Here is a 19,975-nt window from a genome sequence, read left to right as displayed (position 1 = left end):
CCTAAGGGAAGAGGGACACCCCAGTGCCCTAAGGGAAGAGGGACACCCCAGTGCCCTAAGGGAAGAGGGACACCCCAGTGCCCTAAGGGAAGCAGTTGTGTCCAGTATGAAGACAAGGTGGGGAAGCAGCAATGACTTTCAACCCTAGGCTGACAAGCCCCTCGAGGGGTCATTTTCCACTCCACCCTGCCCCTGCCTTACTGTTTTCGGTAGGGGTGCTGATTCCTACTAGGGAGCAGGGATTGGGTCTGTTATGAATGTGGGGCTCTTTTACCCAGTCCAGACCCTCTGTCTCACCTGCTGGGCGGAGGAGAGGAAGGGAAGGTGAGGTCTAGAATAGAGAAGGAAGGTTTGATCTGCATTATCTAAACAAGTTTAGAGACAGGCCAGTTCCCCCCACTCCCAGATCACACGCCACCCTACTCTGTGGTCATGAGGCTTCTTCTGCAAGGAGCCAGCTCCCTCCTGTCCCTGCCACTGTGGTGTTTGAGTCCTCCTGCTTTCTGCCCACAGTATCCAGAAGATTCAGTGTTGTTTGGACAAGATGCACTTCATCTACAAACAGTTCAAGAAATCCAGGATGAGGCCAGGTGAGCTTTGGAGAGAGCTGACAACTAGGAACCTCCCCCCTCTCCCCCCCCCTGTCTACTCAGCTTTGGAGGGACCCAGGATTCCACTGCTCTAAGGCAGGAGAGTCCCTGCCTGTGTGTTGCCTGTAGGCCATGGAAAGGCATTGTACCCACATGTATTGTCATGATTGAAGCTCAGGAGACATGGATACAGCATACAGTAAGCTGAAGTCTGGGTAATGTGGAAAGGGGCCTGAAAGGAAACCCTTTAGTTTCATTTGGTTTGGGTTTTGGGGAGTGTGTGTGTGTGTGTGTGTGTGTGTGTGTGTGTGTACGAATGCATGTGTGTTTACATGTTGTCAAGGCCAGAGATTGATGCTTGGCTTCTTCAGTTGTTCTGTACTTTATATTTTGAGGCAGAGTCTCATATTTGAAGGCAGAGTTCACCGATTTGGCTGAAGTAGTTAGCCAGCTTGCTTTGGGGATCACCCGTCTTTACCTCCCTAGCTCTGGGCTCACGGGTGGCCACAATGCCTGCCCAGCATTTCCATGGGTGCTGCAGATCTGAGCTGTAGTTTCCACACTGTGCAGTAACACTGCATTTACTGAATCATGTCCACAGCCTCTCTACTGTGTCTGTGGATCACCAAAAGAGCCAGTTTATCTGGGAATGAGGATGGGAAGAAATTCTCATCAGAGTTCCTGGACAGGGAGATTCTTTACGTTATTGTTAATGCCCACAAAGACCTTCTGGGCAAGGACAACCCTTCATGGGCTTAGGATTGAAAACCAGCTTGCCTGAGTTGGATGGGGGTGGAGTAGACAGGGTAAGGATTGAACTTGCGAAGGGGTGAGGACAGAGTTGGGTAAGCCTGGGAATGAAAGCCCCAGTTAGCTGGGGAGTTAACCTATTAGAGCACACTCTGCCCCGCCCTATGCTCCAGACATTTCCATATCTGCCTCATTGCTTAATGATCTTCTGGCCCCAGGATAATCTATAAAGCACCGCTAGGAGAAACATAGTATCTAGCACACGTGCAATTTAATTTTTCTCACAGCCAAATTAAAAAGAAAAAACATGCAAAAGTAATTTAATATAGTTTATTCAATTCAGTACATCCTAATGTCATTTCAGCACATACTTAATATAAACAAATCCACTAAAGAGATATTCTATGCTCCTTTTCATGCTAAATCTCCAAAATCCCATGTGTAGTTTATATACTTTTTACCCCTGTCTAGAAGATAAATGTTCAGTAACTATGATTTGTCTTAACACAATTAAAAAACTGTAGTTAGTGGAAAAAACCCATTTTACTCTGCTTCAGCTTTCAATTTTACATTGATTGAGTACATTCAATTAAAAATCCAGGTCTTCAGTCACTATGGCCACGTGTCAGGTCTCCATGGCCACCAGTGTCCTGCGGTCATTAATGAGGACATGTAGATCTACAGAACATGGCCTCTCTCTCCTTGGGGCCTTCGTCTTCCCTTGGAGTCGGGCCTCAGGGGGCATGGGAAAGGCAAGCCCTCCTGTCCTTGGAAGCAGCAGGACCTGGGACTCGGCCCGCTGGCCACTGCTGAGATTTCAGGAGTGTGAGGAAGTTAGGTTTACCTCCACGTTTGCACCTAAGCTTTAAAGCGTCCCCTTGATGTTGGACTCCAACCTAAATAGGACGCCATAAGTCTGAGTTATTTAGTGTTCATAAAAACTCCATGCACTGGCGAGTGTGGTGGTGCACGCCTTTGATCTCAGCACTCAGGAGGCAGAGACAGGTGGATATCTGTGATTTTGAGGCCAGTCTGGTCTACATAGTGAGTTCAAGGCCAGCCAGGGCTATGTAGAAAGAGATCCTGTCTCAAAAACGAACAACAGCAACAATCCTCTATGTGTCACAGTCCTCCTCATCTCATAGTTTAGGAAGTGGAGGCATGGAATGGCTGGTTAGTGCAGTTATTCTGGGTCCAGCTTTTTTAACCATCCCATTTTATAGCTCAAGAGTGTCTGTGTGTACTGCTCTTTCAGAGTATTGTATTAAAATAAGAACAGACGCCGGGCAGTGGTGGCGCACGCCTTTAATCCCAGCACTTGGGAAGCAGAGGCAGGCGGATTTCTGAGTTCGAGGCCAGCCTGGTCTACAGAGTGAGTTCCAGGACACCCAGGGCTACACAGAGAACCCCTTCTCAAAAAAACCAAAAAAAAAAAAAAAAAAAAAAAAAAGAACAGACACAGGCACCTGGAGTGTTGCACGACACCCTTCTGCACCACGTGCTTCAGGGCACTCTCCTGTGATCTGAACAGGCATCCATGTGTGCACACGAGCGTTAGCCAAGCCTACTCATTTGTTCACAGCTGCCTGGTACTAAGAGGAAGGGCTGGAGAGTGTTCAAGTCCCTTGGCCTTCCCTAGTGCAGGCCCAGGAAGAGGTTCCTGCTCCTGGAGTAATGGGATGGGAAAGTGGAAGGGCAAACCAGAATCCTCCTAACCAGTGATTCTCAGCCTTCCTAAGGCTACAACCCTTTAATACAGTCCCTCATGCTGTAGTGACCTCCCGACCATAAAATTATTTTTGTTACCACTTCATAGCTCTAATTTTATGTTAATATCTGTGGTTTCCAATGGTCTTAGGCAACTCCTGTGAAAGGGCAGTCATCCCCGAAGGGGTCAGGATCCACAGGTTGAGAAACTGCTGCTCTTAAGGTTGGAGCGACTGCTACTCAGGAGATCTATTCCTATGAAGCCCAGCAGAGGGCAGTCTCTCCTCATTGCAAGAGCTTTAAGGTCTTCGGCAGTAGACTAGGCAAGGGCACTTCTACCCAAAGTTGTTTTTCTGAAAAATGTTTCTGGGCCAAGAGGGAGAGTTAGAAGGTGGTGGTCTACCTGTGAGTGACTCCAGGGATGGAGCCAACCAGCTGCCAGCTGGAGAGGGCCGAAACTGCGCTAAACATCCTTGAGGACCGTTTCACCCAGCACCTCCACCTGCAACACTTCCCAGGCACACACCCGCCCACCCAGCAGGTTTGCCTCACTCTGGAGCCCATTAGGATTTCTCCTCAGCTCCTTTGTACCTAAATCATAATCAGTCTTTCGGCCACAACAGCAATGTTGTCATAGTTACTTGATGTTCCATCGCCTCATCCCCTCGGGGCTCTCCTAGGCTTGAGATCCCATAAAACAGCCCCCACCCTAGGCTGTGTTCATCTTTTTAACTTGGTTTCCTGACTAGTTGAGTGGTGACGTCATCCTCATCTGTTTCCTTCAGGCCTCAGCTACAATGAGGAGCAGATCCACAAGCTGGATAAGTGAGTGGCCCCGTGGCAGGCAGGTGGGGAGGAGGGCGGAGCTCACCGGGAGGGACTGAGTCTTTATTCTAGGCGGGGAAAGTAGTGAAGCGCTTTAACCCTTGGCCGTGGCTGGGCAAAGGGCATAACTATCTGAGCCAGGTTATACAGGGTCACAGCTGAGACAGAGGTTTCTCACAATCAACCTTGAAGTAACTGGCCTTACTCCCAGCATGAACAAGTTCGTAGGATTTTCTCTGTAATTATTCTCACTGATTGACTTCTTCCCCCTCCCTCTTTTGACCTTTGGCGCAGGCCTGCCTAGCATCTCACAGATAACTGTTTCTTGGACACCCACATCTTCCGTGAGGCCTCCCTGGTCTGGTGGCTATTTGGAGACTTTTTTCCTCCCAGAGCTAGACCACCTCTAACTCCTGTATGCATCCACACAGACACACCCGTGCACACACCTGTACACATGTGCCTTATTAGTACATGTGACTCTGCTGGCTTCTGGGCTTTAGGATCTAAGTGTGTGGTCATCCTCTCTTCCCTGAGAGCTGCCCCTGCTGCAGGCGTAGGGGGCTGGCATTTGTGACGGGTAGCGATGGAAGGGCTAAGTCTGCATACAGGCGGCTCTGGCTGCTCACCTTGGTCCATGGGGTCTCTGTCCTTCCAGGGTAAATTTTAGTCATCTAGCCAAGAGGCTGCTGCAGGTGTTCCAGGAGGAGTGTGTGCAGACGTATCAGGTGTCGCTGGTCACACACGGCAAGCGGATGAGGTAAGCAGCCTGGCCCTACCTCTGAACTCCAGGAGCTTGCTCTGGCCCAGCCCTTCCAGACTGCAGAACATGGCCCTCAGTAAGAGAGGACTTGGTGAGAAGTAAAGAAATGGTGGCCAGCAGAAGGAATGCTGGGTAATTTCTACCAGTGTGCTTATTTGGTTCCCCAGTGTTCACACAGCGAATGTCACCACCTCCCTTTTCAGATGAGGGGACCCAGGCTCAAAGAACTGGTCTCTCCTTAATGTCACAGAACTAATAAGTAGCAGACTGAGGGCTAGAACCCGGGTGAAGCTGCCCCTAAAAAATCTGAATTTCACCTGCCAGGCCCGTCTGCTGTGAGGAGTCTCTTCTCTCTAGGGAGATCACCGTCTCCCCTGGGAAGGAGAAACGGGGCAGGGAAGCAGGCCAGGCAGTGCCCACATCCCTTAAACTGTTCCCAAATTTGGGACTCCTTTTTCTAACAGGCTCACAGCCCCCTAGTGTACTTTTCTGGGGCCCCTGAGAAGGAAGGTCAATTTCCTCGTATGCTATGTGGTCTGTGGGTTTGTCATGGGCTCAGTTCCTCTCACCCTCACTCTAGAATACAATGCCTGGCCACCTCCAACACTCTGATTTGATGGGCCTAGGCAGATCTTAGCTATCAGAAGTTTAAAAGCTATCCCCATAATCCTAATGTGTACTCAGAGTTGAGAGCCCACTGTTGGTTTACTGGACCTGGGACTTGATTTCCTCTGTGTAATGGGGAAATGTCCCTGTGTGCCCTCTGATTAGAGATTAGAATTCTCAAGTCTTGCCCTTACTTTCTTATGGAAATGGAGGCACGGACACTCCTCACATAAGTGCTCTAGTGTGGGCTGTCCTTACTCACAGGAAAGCATTAGCCTGTCTCTCTCAAGCCTTACCTGGCTCTGTGTTTCCTGGTAACCATGGTAACCACGTGAATGACCCAGATACATTCACAGGGGTAGTGTTATTGATCCCTGCCCTGGCTCTGTTGGGATTCTCCCAGTTCCCTCGGCATGTCAAGAAGGAGAGATGGGTGAGCTCAATGCTTAGGACTCCCTGGTGAGCTAACGACAGCTGTGTCCCAACCGTGGCAAGCCATGTCCTGCTCTAATCTCATTTTCTACTTAAGGCAGGTGCAGAAGGCCCAGAACCACCTGCACCTCGTTGACCACTCTGTGGCTACCTGTAACTCAGAAGCCCGGGGAGCGCAGGAAAGCCTGAGCAAGGTGTGAGTGCTTTCCAGGACATTCTAGGGGCTGCTGAGGGGAGGGGCATTTGGATCACTTCCTGCCAGTGGACAGAGCAGCCTTGGCCAAATTCAGGGATGCTCATGAGGGTTGGAGGTCTCTGACTCATAAATGTGCCCTGAGATAGGGCACATTCCTAGTGATTTCAGACTGAGAGTCACTATAAGTCAGGTCTCTGGCTGCTGGGACCCCTGTCTCAGGTTCTAAGCAGCCTCGGAGGTCCCAAAGGCTGCTCCTGAGGCTGTGTGCACTCTCCTTGGCTTTCTGATTCGCTCTCAGTCAAGGCAGCTGTCTAGTTGGCCACAAGGAATACAGAGGGAGAGCTTCTAGAAATTAGCTACCTGTGGCTTCCAGCATGTGATGTGGGCAGCCTCGGAGACTGGCCAGGAACGGCATCTGTCCCAAACTGCGGCTCATAAGAGGTTTAGGTTAGACCCAAAGGGGAACTTGGCAAACTGAATCATTCAGCTCAGTATAGATGAAGGAAAGCAGTTACAGCAGTGGGGACTCCCAGGATGGGAAGGAATAAGATGCTGAAAGCCCCAGTAGCTCTAGGAGTTCTAGGGAGATAATGTTACTGTCCTTCAGCATGTCCCCTAACCAGCCACATGTAAGCTGACAGGTTCTTCCTGAGTAACCCATGGCATCCCTTCAGATCTTTGATCAGCTCCTTCTGGACAGAGCTTCTGAACACAGAGCTGAGGTATCACTACAGCCTGTGTCTCCTCGTCCCAGCCCTGATCCGAAGGGCCTGGTCTTCCAGTAAGTCCTGGAGAGCTGGGGGGAAGGAGGGTGCTGAGGTTAAAACCTCATTGCTTCATCCTGTGCCAGGCCAAAGAGGCTGCTCCATGGCCTCTGCAAGTGGGCTCTGGACCAAGTAACCTGGGTCTCAGCCATCCCTTTCTTGTGCCTTGGACAGCATGCAGGAGCTTTGTAATGATATGAAGCTATTGGCCTTTGATCTCCAGGACAACAACCGACTCATCGAACGGTAAGCATCTGTTGTGTCTGGGGAAGGATGTGCCCATCCTGCTGCCAAGCTGCAGGCTCAGGGCACAGAGTCCCTGGGTGCCCCGTGCAGGGTCCATGACACCTTCTGGTTCTCTAAGCAACCACACTGGAGTGTAAGGCCTCATCCACTAGCAAGGTACCATCTTGAGGAGGTATAGGTTTTACTCACAGGCTTTGAAGCTAGCTAGCCTCAGTACACCAGAGTGGGGCTTAGAGGCAGGTGGGCTTGTGTCAGGGTGGAGATCTGCAAGGAATGTGATCAATGTGACCCCGGGGTCCTCCCAGGTAGCCTTGGACTGGATGCCACTATGTCACTTCCAGAAACCAGGGCACAGACAAACTGACATTTTTGCCCAAAGTCTGTCTCCTGGCCCATGGGCTCCATCCTTCCCACCTGCTTAGAGTGCCCAGGCTGGTGCATCTCCAGATAGCACCCCCTACTGTGGGTGGGGACCAGCAACAGTGCTCAAGCTGTGGGATTCCAAACGTCACAGAAGAAACTGTGGGCATGGACATACACACCAGGATTGTGAACTGCCCACATAACTCAGGGGCAGTCCCACTGTACAAAGCAGTTTGTTTGTTTGTTTGTTTGTTTGATACAGGGTTTCTCTGTGTAGTCCTGGCTGTCCTGGAACTCACTCCGTAGACCAGGCTGGCTTAGAACTCACAGAGATCTGCCTGCCTCTGCCTCCTGAGGGTTGGGATTAAAGACATGCACCACTGTGTCCAGCTTGGCATGGGGTTTTGAAGCCTCAAAACCCATCCCCACTGGCACACCTCCTCCAACAAAGCCATGGGTGCTATCCTCATTCAGACCACTACACCATGCTACTGTGAGACACTAGAATTGGAGTCAGGAGGTAGAACAACCAGGAGCAGATCCTGTGGCTTGTTCTTAGAGTTTTGGAGGGTTCCCAAGCTGGGGAGGCATCCACTCCCAGTTTCATTCCAGCTGAGGAGAATCTGTCTCCTCTGCAGTTTCCGTCCTCTGGAGCAGGAAGTTCTAATCATTAGTGCCAACGTAAATCTTTCTTGCTGTGATTTATAGTCTATGTTCTATTTACAAATATCTCAGGACTTTGTTTTAGTGAATTTGCACTTCCTCATTCAGACCTGCAACCAGTGAGCTCAGTGAACCAATCGGAACCCCTTTCTGGCCTCCCAGAGTGTCTTCACATTAGAACAATGGTGCCTCTAAAAGTACAGGGGTCTGGAGGACTGCTCCCGGGACCCTGAGGGAGGCCCCGGGTAGGGATCTTTTAAGATTCCCAGGGAATCTCGACGTGCAGAGATGAGAAGCAGAAGGTAGTATCTGGGGACAAGGACGATGCAGGAGAGCTGGGGACCTGATGGCTGGTGCTCCTGAGCATTTATGGCTTTGGATACCATCTGCAGGCTTCTTCAACAGGTGTGCCAAGCTGACCTGTGCTTTCCCTTACAGGTTACATAGAGTGCCGTCAGCACCAGATGTCTGAGCTCCGGGGGTACACAAGGCGCTCAGAAGCAATAGAATCATGCACACTGTACCCCTGCACTGTGAGATCAAATTCAGGGCAAGTTCTGGTCCCATCTTACTAGCCTACCTCCCTCTTGGCCATTGGCCAACAAACTAGCATTACTTTGACTACCCATCCTCTTGGGAAGCAGCTAGGGCAGAGACGTCAGGACATCTGGGGCAGTACCACAGGAGAGACCATGCGGCTACCACTGCCTTACTGAGACGCCAAGACTGTTCTTCCTCACCCTGGCCCGGAGGTCTGAACTCCAGTGAGTCTTGGGAAGAAAAGGCTCAGCCTTTTCACACTGCACTTCCCAGGACCAGCAGGCTTCTCCTGTGACTTCTCCTGCTTCTCCAGGATGCTGGATCAGAGGGCTTATTCTTTGTTGTTTCCCATGCTGTTTCCTGAGTCCCATCCCTGGCCACAGGCAACCCACAAATGGCCCCTCTGTGCTTGGTCTGGATACACCTGCATTTGAGAAAGTGGGTAGTTGAAGCCAACTGCTGGTGCTTTGGGGAATCCCCCTTTGCCTTTTCTCTGAGGAACCCTTGGTTCTGAAAAACAGCTGGTCAGTATCAACCAACTGGACAGATGTTGGAACGAAGAGTCCTAAGGAGAGAGCAGGCCTGCACCTTCAGACATGGAATAAATGCACTGTTTTCTGTTTTCCTGCAGTCATGGTACTTAATTGGGAAGGGGTGGAAAAGCCCAGAGGTCAGGGAGGGATGTCTCCAGAGCTTTAGGAAATGGAACAGAAAGCTCATTTCCTGGTCCCTGCCTTTTCCTCAATGGGTTCTGATTTTAGGGAAGATGGCCTCTCCCTAAAAGATCTCCATTTTCCTGCTCTGTCATTTAGGGGCCACATAAGGAGCCTGGATCCTGGGGAGAAAGTTCGACATTTAAAAAAAAACCTACCATCTAATCATCCTCTGCTCTCCCAGCCCTTATCTCTGTTCACAATCCAGGCTCTGTCTAAGATGTTTGAGGACCACTGGAGAACTTTCTTTTATTGAGCCTGGAAGCTAAAGGGAGCACCTGGGTAGAGCACTCCAACTTGTACAAACTGCTTGCAAATTCAGTCTTTCCTCTTCAGTCTTCCTTTAACCAACACTGTAAGGTGACTTACATAGGAGAGGCATATAAACAGGAAGCATCAGAATTGGCCCCAGTCTACCCTGTCTTCACAAAAGTCTCCCCATCCTTGGAGGATGCTCTCCCTAAATAAGCCAGCAGAACCAGGAGTGGAGAAGGCAGAACCCTAAAGGAGATGTCTACAGAAAAAGCAGCCAGAGGTGGGGGTGGGAGGAGCCTAGCTGCTTAGATTAGGCTTGTTCCTTCTTGTGTGCCCTCTGAGCCTTAAGCCCATGAACTCAAGTTCTGTCCCAATGGCCCTAGCACCAAGCCACTTCTAGCTTGCTCTCTGGGAATGAATTCAGGCCAGCTTTTGCTGATCAGTGGCCCAACAGGGAAGTCCCACAGCAGATTTTCCCTGGAAACTCAGAACCCACATGTTTGGTGGAGTGCAGTGAAAGAGCCAGGGGATTCCATGGACCAGATGCAGCTGTTCAGGAGAAACACAATCCAGACAGTCTTATCTCCTGGGCATGCCCTTCTGAAAGCCTTCAGTTGACCAGGATGGCCGAGCTGCTGATGTGGTTTCTAGTTTCATTTCAGAAGAGTTTGAGTGGTCACAGCCCACAACCAGAGGCACCTGTAAGAGCCCCGGGTGTTGGAAGATCCTTTAAATTCCCCCTCTGTTCCCTGCATCAGTTCCTTAAAATGAAAAGAATCCATTCTGTTCATCAGGTAGGGAACAAGAGTGCCAGGCTTCTGCCAGGTACTAAAGCTACCAGAGTGACAAGAACACTCTGACTGTCACTGAGGAGCTAGGTCTGGAGGAAAGCAGACATATGACAGAATTTCATTGTCCCTCAGTAGACGTGATTGGAATGCTCAGGTGTGGCAGGGGTCACCCTCCTTTCAGGGCAGTGCAGCTAGAGCAGGCTGGGAGCCTGTCACTTGGGAGCAGGTGATCCCAAAGCAGAATCTTAGTGAGCATGTGAGAGGCTTGGAACGCACTGGGCAGAAGCACAGGCATGCATTTCTGCGTTCCTAAGCAGAAGTAGGAAGTTTGGAAAGGGAGGAGCCAGCCCCAAAGGTCATGGCTGGGATATGGGCTTTGTTTCAAGGAACCAGACTGGTTTTAAGTCAAGTCCAACTGGTATTTAAAGATATCATTCTACAGTGCCAGTGTGAAGAGTGGAAAGTCACAGAAGGAATAGATCAGAGAATTCTAAAGGGCACAGTGGGCCCAGTACTCCTTCCTCCAGTTAGAGCTCACTGGTGCTGAGGTCCCTGTGCTGGGAAGCAGAGGTGCAGTCGCTACAGGTCTCTGGTTGAGAGATTCAGATCCTTGCAGACACCCGAAAAGATGCCCCGTTGCATTTAGACATATCTAGCATCCTCTGAGAATAGACCCGCTCAAGGTAGGATCCTACCTGGGAGAGTGGAGGGCAGTCCAAGCTCCTTGGGCCAGAGAATAGGCAGCTGGGGGCTGGGCATGAGACTAGAGCTCCCTTCCGTGCCGTGGTGCTATAGGACTGTGTAGACTCCACAGCTTGCGCTTGGAGGCTGGTATCTGGTTAGAAATAAAATTCCAGAGCCCCACCCAGCATCTGACTCTAAGTAGCAGGGGAAGGGTGTGGGCCAGGGATCTGTATTACTGGTGTGTCGTTGGTGAGGCAGAGTTTGTGATGGCTGGGGAATGGCCCCGGACTGGACAGCTGAATCGAGGGAAGCCTGTGTGAGACCTCAATGGCCTGGCGTCCTCCCTCAGCTTCTGCCTTTGGCTCTCACGTGGCCCATCTGTACAGCACTGATTCATGGAAAGCCCTTCTTAAATACTTCAACAATTTCCTGTCTGTTTTTAAAGTTAAGGATTTTGTTGTTTGTTTATTTTGAGATGGAATCTGTATAGCCCAGATCAGACCGTAACTCACCATGTCACCAGGCAGGAAGGATCCTGAGTGAGTGTCTTAGTTGCTGTTCTAGTTTGTTGTGAAGAGACACACGGTGACCACGGCAGCTCTTAAAGGAAAGCATTTAGTTGGGGACTTGCTTACAGTTTCAGAGGGTTAGTCCCTTATCATCATGGTAGGGAGCATGGTGGCAAGCATAATGAAGGAGAGAGAGAGAGAGAGAGAGAGAGAGAGACTGGGTCTGGTGTGGGCTTTTGAGACCTCCAAACCCAGTGACACACCTCCTCCAACTAGGCCACACCTCTTCCAATTAGGCCACACCTCCTAATCCTTTCCAACAAACAGGAGCCTATGGCAGGCCATTCTCACTCAAACCACCACAGTGGGCAACCTTCGTGGGAAAGGTTTGGGCCAGGGTGACCCAATGGTACTTGATGTTCCTAGGCTGACAAGTCAGAATAACTGCCTTTTAGAGCCTTGGTTTTCCATATCTCCCTCACTAGAGGCAGTGTGGGTGGGGGGGAAGTAAAGAGGAAGAAGGGAGGGAAGGAGGGCGAGAGATGTAGAGGGGAGAGAGAGAGAGAGATGGAGAAACACTGAGGGGAGCAGAAATGAGTGCAGCAGAGACAGAAGAAGGGGCGGTGGTGGGCAGAGTGGGGTTGAGGTGGGATAGGGACAGCCCATGATGTCATCCAAGCCCCTCTGTGCTTGTCAATCTGCCCTAACCCCAGGCTGAGGCTAGCTGCCACCATACCAGGCCCAAGAGCTGGCTTAACCTGGAATATGAGTGCTTGCGGCTCGCAGCCTCCCCTTTGGCTGAGGGATAAAAGCTGTGACGAATGTGTCTGGAATATCTGAGTTTTTCCAGTGCAGGGGAAAAAGTGTGTGCGTGCACACAAGCCAACCAGTCTCAAGCTTGGCTGTGGCCCGGGGTGGAAAAATTGCATATTTGACAATATGCAGATGGAAGGGTTGCCATGAACCTGGTGCCCCAGCCTAATGACAAACCTTTTCAGGAGCATACCCACACCCACTTTTGTTCCTAAGTACTGTCAAGGGCAGAGAAAACTCCCTGGGGAGCACAAGCATTTGGAGACATGGTTGGTGGAAGGAGAGAACCCAGCCTGCACCACTACATACTGTCCTATGACCTCTGCTCACACACAAAGTAAGCAAATAATTTTTTAAAGACATGCCTGAGAATGGGTAACGGTGCTTGTCCAGCCCTCCTCTCTGGCCCGGCTGAAGCATTTGTTTTTGTTTTGGTTTGGTTTGGTTTGGTTTTTTGAGACAGGGTTTCTCTGTATAGCCCTGGCTGTCCTGGAACTCACTCTGTAGACCAGGCTGGCCTCGAACTCAGAAGTCCATCTGCGTCTGCCTCCCAAGTGCTGGGATTAAAGGCATGTGCCACCACAGCCTGCCTTTTTTGGTTTTGTTTTGGGTTTTTTTGTTAGGCTGAAGCATTTGGATACAGCAAATTCACGAAAGTGTTCAGCGCCTTGAAGGATTTACTCAAGCTGCTGAGTCCTCTCCTCTTCACCCCTAGCCCTGAAGGTCTCAGGGTGCCTTCCTTCCGTTATCCCTAGAGCATCAGTTTGCAGCTTAAAAAACATGTCTTGGACCAGACATTGGTTATGAGCCTACAACTGAGCTCACTCCACTGAACACCAGCACCTCCTGTTTGCCCTCATGGAAAAGGGGGTCATAAAGAGCAACAAGACCCAGGGAGGGGGGCAAACCAAAGGTCACCTGCAACTCTCATTAGGATGGTGGAGATAGAAGAGATACAGATACAGAGGGGTGACCCTGGGATGACCCTGGAATGCAGGACCTGACAACTGGACCTGACCAAGGAAGTAGAGTGATGTCAAATGGAAAGAACACTAGATAAGGATTCTGACTCGTCACACGGCACCTATATTCAGATCAGTTTTATTCACCAGCCCTTCCCATCCCAGCAGGCAGTGCAAAGGCTGATATCTAGGTTTGAATGGTCTGGAATCCAGGCTAGGAGCTCTGTGCCACTCACAAGCACCTTTGCCTCCGGTTTCTAATCTGTAAAGTAGGAACACTGGCCATTTCGAATTTTACAAGAGACCCTCACAGATCCACTATTCCCTAGCAATGCGAGGTGTCACCACCACCACCACCACCACCACCACCACCCCACTGAAAGTTGCAAGCGAGAACCTGTTCTTGTGGAGACTGAGCCTTCTGTGTAAGTATAGAGTAAGCAGGAAGAGGGAGGCTGAAGGCGTTTCCTCAAATGTTGTAGAAGGATCACAGTTTTACCTTTCACTGCTTCAGACCCATTTTCTGTGGTTCATGTGTCATATTAATCAAAATCTCTAATAAAATATAAGCCAATGGTCAGGCATCATGCTGGTAGGGCCTGAGAATGTTTGAGCACATTTGTATTCATGGATTTGGGGAAATGCTTAGGGACCATTGCATCCAGTTCTCCCTTAGCCTGGAACATTGTTGCTCACAAGACATGGGTTTTTCACCATTTAGTTCTGTTTAGATGAATCTAGGAAAGGGCCTGGCTGTCTCACCCAAAGGTTCTCAACCTGTGGGTCGTGACCCCCAAACCACTGGGGGGGAAAAGTAGATATTTACATTATGACAGTAGAAAAATTCAGTTATGACATAGCAACAAGAATAATTTTGTGTTTGGGGGTCACAGCATTAGGAGGGTTGAGACCCAGTGAGCTAGTCTAATACAAAACCTCCTCATCTTCTGTCTCCTAAAAATGCTGCGTTTTCGAAACCACTCAAGTCCTGATGTACACGCATCACACCTATGCCCTATTGTGTGCCTCTCCCACTAGGGAGCAAGCCTGATGACTCTGTGTCTCCACCAGACCTCGAGTGCCTGGACAGACACCTAATACACAGTGGGTCTTAGAGGAGTACATGGCTTAGACATTCATAACTGCTCTGTGTCCTTGAGGACTGCAGTGGTTATCAGTGCTGACTGCCAGCTACCCCTCCTCCCCCACCCCCCACCCCGGCTCTTCTCCAACTCTGAGTTCAGAGTGAGTGTTTGCTACTGGCTCTCCTTGTGCAGGATGGTCTGTGACTTGTGACTGGAAGTGACCAAGCTTTTTAAGCACCAGTGAAGATCAACAAGGATTTCTTGCTATCCTTCTGGCACAGTGACATATTAGATACGGTGTCTGGGATCTGCAGGAGTCCCGAGTGACTCTTGCGAGTGCTTGTCATCCTGTACATGGGGAATGAGTGAGAGAGAGGCATCTATTGTTGGATGCACTGAGAGATTTGCAACATAACTTATCCTGACTGACACAGTAATCCTATGCATGACTACCAATCTCCCCAGAGCTTCCGAAAACCTTCAGAGATTTTAAGCAGCTTCAGAGTCAGATAAAAGCAAAGCTTTCCCTTCAGAAAACCAGGCCGTGTCTGTCTTTCCCTTTTCTTTCTTGGTAGGGAGTGGGAGTTGGGAGTTGGGGAGATGGAGGATAGTCTAGAAATAACTCACTCAACAGGGGAACTAACACACTATGGGACCATCTCTGACTCGGCCTTGATCACACTCAGATTCACCATACTCCTTCCCCTCGGTCACAAATAAAAGCAACATGTCCTCCCTCCTGGAATGAGTCACAGCTGGGAAAAGTGACCCACTCCCAGCCAAGAGGATCTGCTAAGGAGAAAAACAAAACAAACAAAACAAAGCCTCCCAGTAGATGTTTCAGCAGATGGGGTGAAACCCAGCAGCCTGGTGACCAAGGACAAAGTCAAAAAACACTACTACCCAGGCACCCGACACCCAGGTGATGTCTCTCTACCAGAACTAGAGGGGGTTTGGTGATCTGGTGATTATTTTTCCACTTCTTCCTTGGAGGAGGAATGTGTGTGAGGGGTATGTGTGGGTGTATGTTTGTGTGTGTGTGTGTGTGTTGGAAGGAGATGCTCTCATGGGACACGGGAGGGGACTGGATTGGGAAAGATTGGAGAGGTGAGCCCCACACCTATTGAGGTTGGGGGATAGTTACTCCCCTACCCTGACCTCATTTCTTTTTGTCTCAGAGAGATGAATCTTAAGATAAACTTAAGAAAGTTTTGGGTGGGTCACATGACATTACACTATCTCCACATCCTCTGTCTCCATCCCATGAGCCCTGACTCCATGTCCTTTCCCCATCAGCTCTGGAAGCAGCCACCACTGCTCCACCACATCAGAGCCACAGAAAGCAAAACCAGAGTGTCTTCTATGTAGCCCCATGGCTGGGAAGGCTGCACATCTGACTGTCCCAGCCAGCTTCAGTCGATGACAGATGACACTGGTGTCCTCACAGGAGCCTTCTCAGCCAGGGAATCGAAGTCAGCCACAAATGACACTCGGGAGGCCTGGGCAAGGGAAGGACAGACATGATGGTTGTTGGCAATTATTCACAAATAGTATCTCAGAGCTGGCCTCCCAGTGCTGCATGTTAGTAGAATTGTGCTATTTACACATCAAACCGTCACCCTACACTCAAGCTAGTCTCTGTCCTGGGTCACACCCAAAACATCCAGAGAGGTACACTTTTCAAACCTTGTGAAGATGGATAGACACAGGGTGAAAACAAAGCAAATATTTATATGCAATACAAGTTTCTGCAAGAACCCAGAGAGCTGCTCGCAGAAACCCTAGCGAGGAGGAAGCAAAGATTATAGAGGCAGGCTGCACCTCCCCCTTCACACATTGGGAGAAAGTGCCAAGGAACAGTTCCTGCTGGGTTCTCTCAGTTACAAAGAACCCAACCCCAAAGATCCTGGACAATGGAACAGAGAGGTCGTTCCAACCACCCTGCTACAGCTCTAGATCAATAGCTCTCACAGTGGACCACAGCACCAACGCTACTAGGAGAACTTGCTAGAAATACAAGTCTAGTATCCTAGCCCAGACTTACCGACACAGGAATTTGGGTACAGCCAGCAAGCTGTGATTTAACAAGCCCTCTGGGGTTGGTTGGCCTCCAAAGTTTGGAGCACGGATGTAAAGAGAGCAAGAGGAAGGGTAGAAGAGCAGAGTGGAGGGCTCTGTGCCCACTGTCCTATCATGGCTCTTCCCAACCTGGGAGTCCTTCTTTCTACTACCCGGAAACCAGTGAATAAGGTGGGGCCCAGAGACCGGGAACTTGACTTCTGCCACCAACTAGGAAGGAGAAGGACTCTGATTGCCACCACTCAGGGGAAGAGACTGTGGAGCGAGGAAGGCTGGGAATTCCCTGGTCACTGGACTTTTAGCAACTGCTTAAATTTACCTTGGAGGGGAAAAGCGAAAGTGAGGATTCCCCAGCCAGACACTAGGGGGAGACCCATCACTGGCCTGGAAAGAACCCTGAAGATTAAGGTGTAGGCGAATTTATAGACAGTTCCAGGTCTGGTTTCAGAATCCCCACACACTCTATACATACACTACTGCTCCCAATACTCTAACCTGAGGATTCGCATCCTTTTTATAGCTTAGTGTACAGAGAAAACCTATGCATTTTAAACCTGTCTATATTAAACACCCAGTGTTTGTATAACTGTATATGAATCGTTGCTACTCAGTATTATTTAATAAATAATGAGGAAAAATGTGTACATTTTCACTATAGACATGCCCCACCCCCCGATATTTCTATCAGTGGTTTGTTGAAACCCAGAATACAGAATTTTTCTTTAATGTGGTACAGTGACTCTGTTCCCAATGTTGCTTGCTGGTGACTGCCACTAAATCAATCAAACCTGTAATTTAAGGGGGGAAAGTGTGAGTGAGGCCTAAGTCAGAACCGTGGAACTGGACAGATCAATGACACCTGCAGCTACAAAACCAGACTGTAGCGGGCCAAGGACCCTTGTTAGCCTACGACAGGGGGCACAGGTTCAAAAACCCACAGCCCCACCTGTTCTCTCTCCCTTGAGATGGAACTGTGGACAGGCCCACTAGTCATTACCACTACATAATTTTCAAGACCCAGTACGAAAAGAATAGGCCGGGTCAAGAATTAGGATTTTCAAGATGGTGACGGCATAACCTTAAGCCACACAGGAACCTATGGCGCACCCCTTGGTGCCGGTAGAATGCGGACTTCTCCACCCCGCACCTCTGCTCAGGTGAACCTTCCATACCGGGAATAAAGGAGGTTCTCAGGGGATTGACATTTATTCCCGAAGTGGTTACTCCAGCAACTAAGGAGAGTGGGGGTAATTCTGGAGGAGAGCTCCTGTCCACCCATGGGGCACAGAGGTCTTTCAGGATCACCGGATCACCAAGGGATCACCAATCACTCTAACCCCAGTCTTTGGGGAGGGGCAGCTTATGTATGCAGCAGGGGTGAGAAGGGAGAGCTGATGTAGCCAGCTTCCCACGAGCGCCTTACTGACAGCAGTGGGCTAGCTCCCGCCCCCGGGGCCCCATCAGGGTTCCAAAGCCCTCCTTCCCACCTGCTCCCCGCCCCGCCGGTGTCAGGGCGTCGTGGGAGACGCCTGGAGGGGACAGGGCAGGGCTGGAGACAGAAGCACAGGAGCCGGCGCCCACCGAGCCTCGCGAAGCCTCTCGGATGCTCGGCCCTTCGCCATCTCCTAGTCGCGGAGTCGCCCCTAAACCCACGCGGCTCGGGCCCGCAGTCACGCGTGTTGCCCTTCCGGCCTCTGTGTGGGCTCCGCCCCGCCCCGCCCCGCCCCGCCCGCGGGCTGCGGGCCCTTTAAAAGCGCGCTCAGCCGGAGCCGCCCCTTCTGTCGGCCAGGCTCCCGAGCTGCCGCCGCCTGCGGGCCTTGGCCATGGCGTCCCCGGCCATCGGACAGCGTCCCTACCCGCTGCTTCTAGACCCCGAGCCGCCGCGGTATCTACAGAGCCTGGGTGGCACCGAGCCGCCGCCGCCCTCCCGGCCGCGCCGCTGCATCCCCACGGCCCTGATCCCCGCGTCCGGGGTGTTAGAGGGTCGCGGCGGCAGGAGGAGTGCCCGGGGGGACCCCGAGCCCACGTCCCGGGACTGCCGACACGCTCGCCCTGTCCGGCCGGGTCTGCAACAGAGACTGCGGCGGCGACCTGGGTCGCACCGACCCCGCGACGTGAGGAGCATCTTCGAGCAGCCGCAGGATCCCCGCGTCTTGGCCGAGAGAGGCGAGGGGCACCGTTTCGCGGAACTGGCTCTGCCGGGCGGCCCGGGCTGGTGTGACCTGTGCGGACGAGAGGTGCTGCGGCAGGCGCTGCGCTGCGCTAGTGAGTGAGGGCGGGGAAGGTGCGCGAGGTGAAGGACTGTGAGCCCGGGAGAGGAGGCCATTGCCTTTTGTGACCAGCCAGAACTTTAGGCAGGTTTACCTTTGGAGACAGCTGCTGTCCACTGCCTGGCATCCTTTAATGGCTGCCCACTGGCTAGAGGTGGTTATCTGTGTACAGTGACGTATCTTCAGACGGGTACGAGCCTTCTCCACCGTGCATGCAGGCAAGCTTGTTTGCAGGTTGGGATTTGATGGGTCTCCGCAAGGTCATTCGGTTGTCTTACGCACACCCTCTTCTTCCTTTAGTTGTAAGTTTTCACAATTGGGCAGTGATAATTGATAACGAAGTATTTGACCTTTGCTTATTAGAGTTAATGGGGAAATGACTTGTTGGTTTTGCTCAGGCTCTTTCTCCTAGGGAGCTGTTGGCACAGGAAGCCTGGTTAGGCTTTGAATGGAAACAGGCTGTGAGGTTGAAAGATGCCAAGGTCACCTGCCCCTGAGGCCTCCTCGGCACTCCACACCTGGCTCCTCGAACCTCTGTTCTCTGCTCCAGTGTTTGGCTGTGCCTAGCCTCTTTCTCTTCCTCCCCCTTCACCCCTGTGCCCAGCTTCCAGCTCTAAAATCACTAAGCTCCCTGCCAGTTCCTTCCTCAAGGCATCCCCACTGGCCTGCTGTCTTCTCCCAATCCTGACTGAAACACTGGGCACCAGTATAGAGAGTTTCTGAGCAAATCTGTGCTCTTTTTTGGGCTTATTATTACCTCTCGCCAGTGGTGAGTCTGTGTATCCCTGTAAGAAGTCTCCTCCTCACCAACCCAGATATCTGCTGTTGCCAGAGGATACTCATACCCATGTGTTTATGTGGCTAATTTGAACATATGAAGCAAACAGTGCAATGACAGTGTCCAGCAATCATCTGTGGACATGGATTATAGCCACATCTTTTGGTAAAGGGCTCTCTCCTAACTTATACCCTGTGCCTCCTTCAGACTGCAACACTGGACAGCAGCCCTCAGGAGAGTGCTGGGCATGTAGAGTCCTGTGCTTGTGCCATGAGTGCACGGGCTGCTGTCCCTTGTAAATGCTGCTGACCCGCAGAAGAATCCAGTGCCACTTACCATTGGATACGCTGCTAGCCTTTTCTCCCTCAGTGTTCCTATGTGCTTTGCAGTACCCACTAACCCTGTACACCAGGGAAGAGGCCATGGCTTCACTCTTACGGATTTACTTCTGCTCAAATTCCAGAAGCTGCATTGTCTGTGAAAATATACTCGCTGTAATTCTTGCTTGTGTTTAGACTTTGAGAGACTGTCAGCTTTACACTGAGTTCGTAATATTCGTCTGGTTAGCTGCGGGTTTCTGTGGGTATCTGT

The 19,975-nt window shown here is 50.9% G+C and overlaps 2 protein-coding genes across 2 annotated transcripts in view; both read left to right on the top strand.

Annotated features, from left to right (window-relative positions):
• Positions 1-9,075, top strand: part of Ikbke (inhibitor of nuclear factor kappa B kinase subunit epsilon) — a 24,839-nt gene extending 15,764 nt beyond the window's left edge. The window contains exons 16-22 of the mRNA XM_028764607.1: positions 514-590; positions 3,833-3,872; positions 4,531-4,632; positions 5,771-5,867; positions 6,544-6,650; positions 6,808-6,879; positions 8,344-9,075. Coding sequence (XP_028620440.1) covers positions 514-590; positions 3,833-3,872; positions 4,531-4,632; positions 5,771-5,867; positions 6,544-6,650; positions 6,808-6,879; positions 8,344-8,377 — 529 coding nt within the window. The 3' untranslated portion in view covers positions 8,378-9,075. The remainder of the gene's footprint in view (positions 1-513; positions 591-3,832; positions 3,873-4,530; positions 4,633-5,770; positions 5,868-6,543; positions 6,651-6,807; positions 6,880-8,343) is intronic.
• Positions 9,076-18,159: 9,084 nt separating this feature from the next.
• Rassf5 (Ras association domain family member 5) overlaps positions 18,160-19,975 on the top strand; it is a 65,914-nt gene continuing 64,098 nt past the window's right edge. Inside the window, exon 1 of the mRNA XM_028764689.1 lies at positions 18,160-18,601. Within this exon, the coding sequence (XP_028620522.1) occupies positions 18,160-18,601 (442 nt within the window). The remainder of the gene's footprint in view (positions 18,602-19,975) is intronic.

This window comes from Grammomys surdaster, unplaced genomic scaffold, assembly GCF_004785775.1.
Source record: "Grammomys surdaster isolate TR1022 unplaced genomic scaffold, NIH_TR_1.0 145, whole genome shotgun sequence".
In the NCBI taxonomy this organism is placed as follows: domain Eukaryota; kingdom Metazoa; phylum Chordata; class Mammalia; order Rodentia; family Muridae; genus Grammomys; species Grammomys surdaster.
Note: the sequence above shows the minus strand (reverse complement) of the source record. Positions and strands in the feature narration are given on the sequence as shown.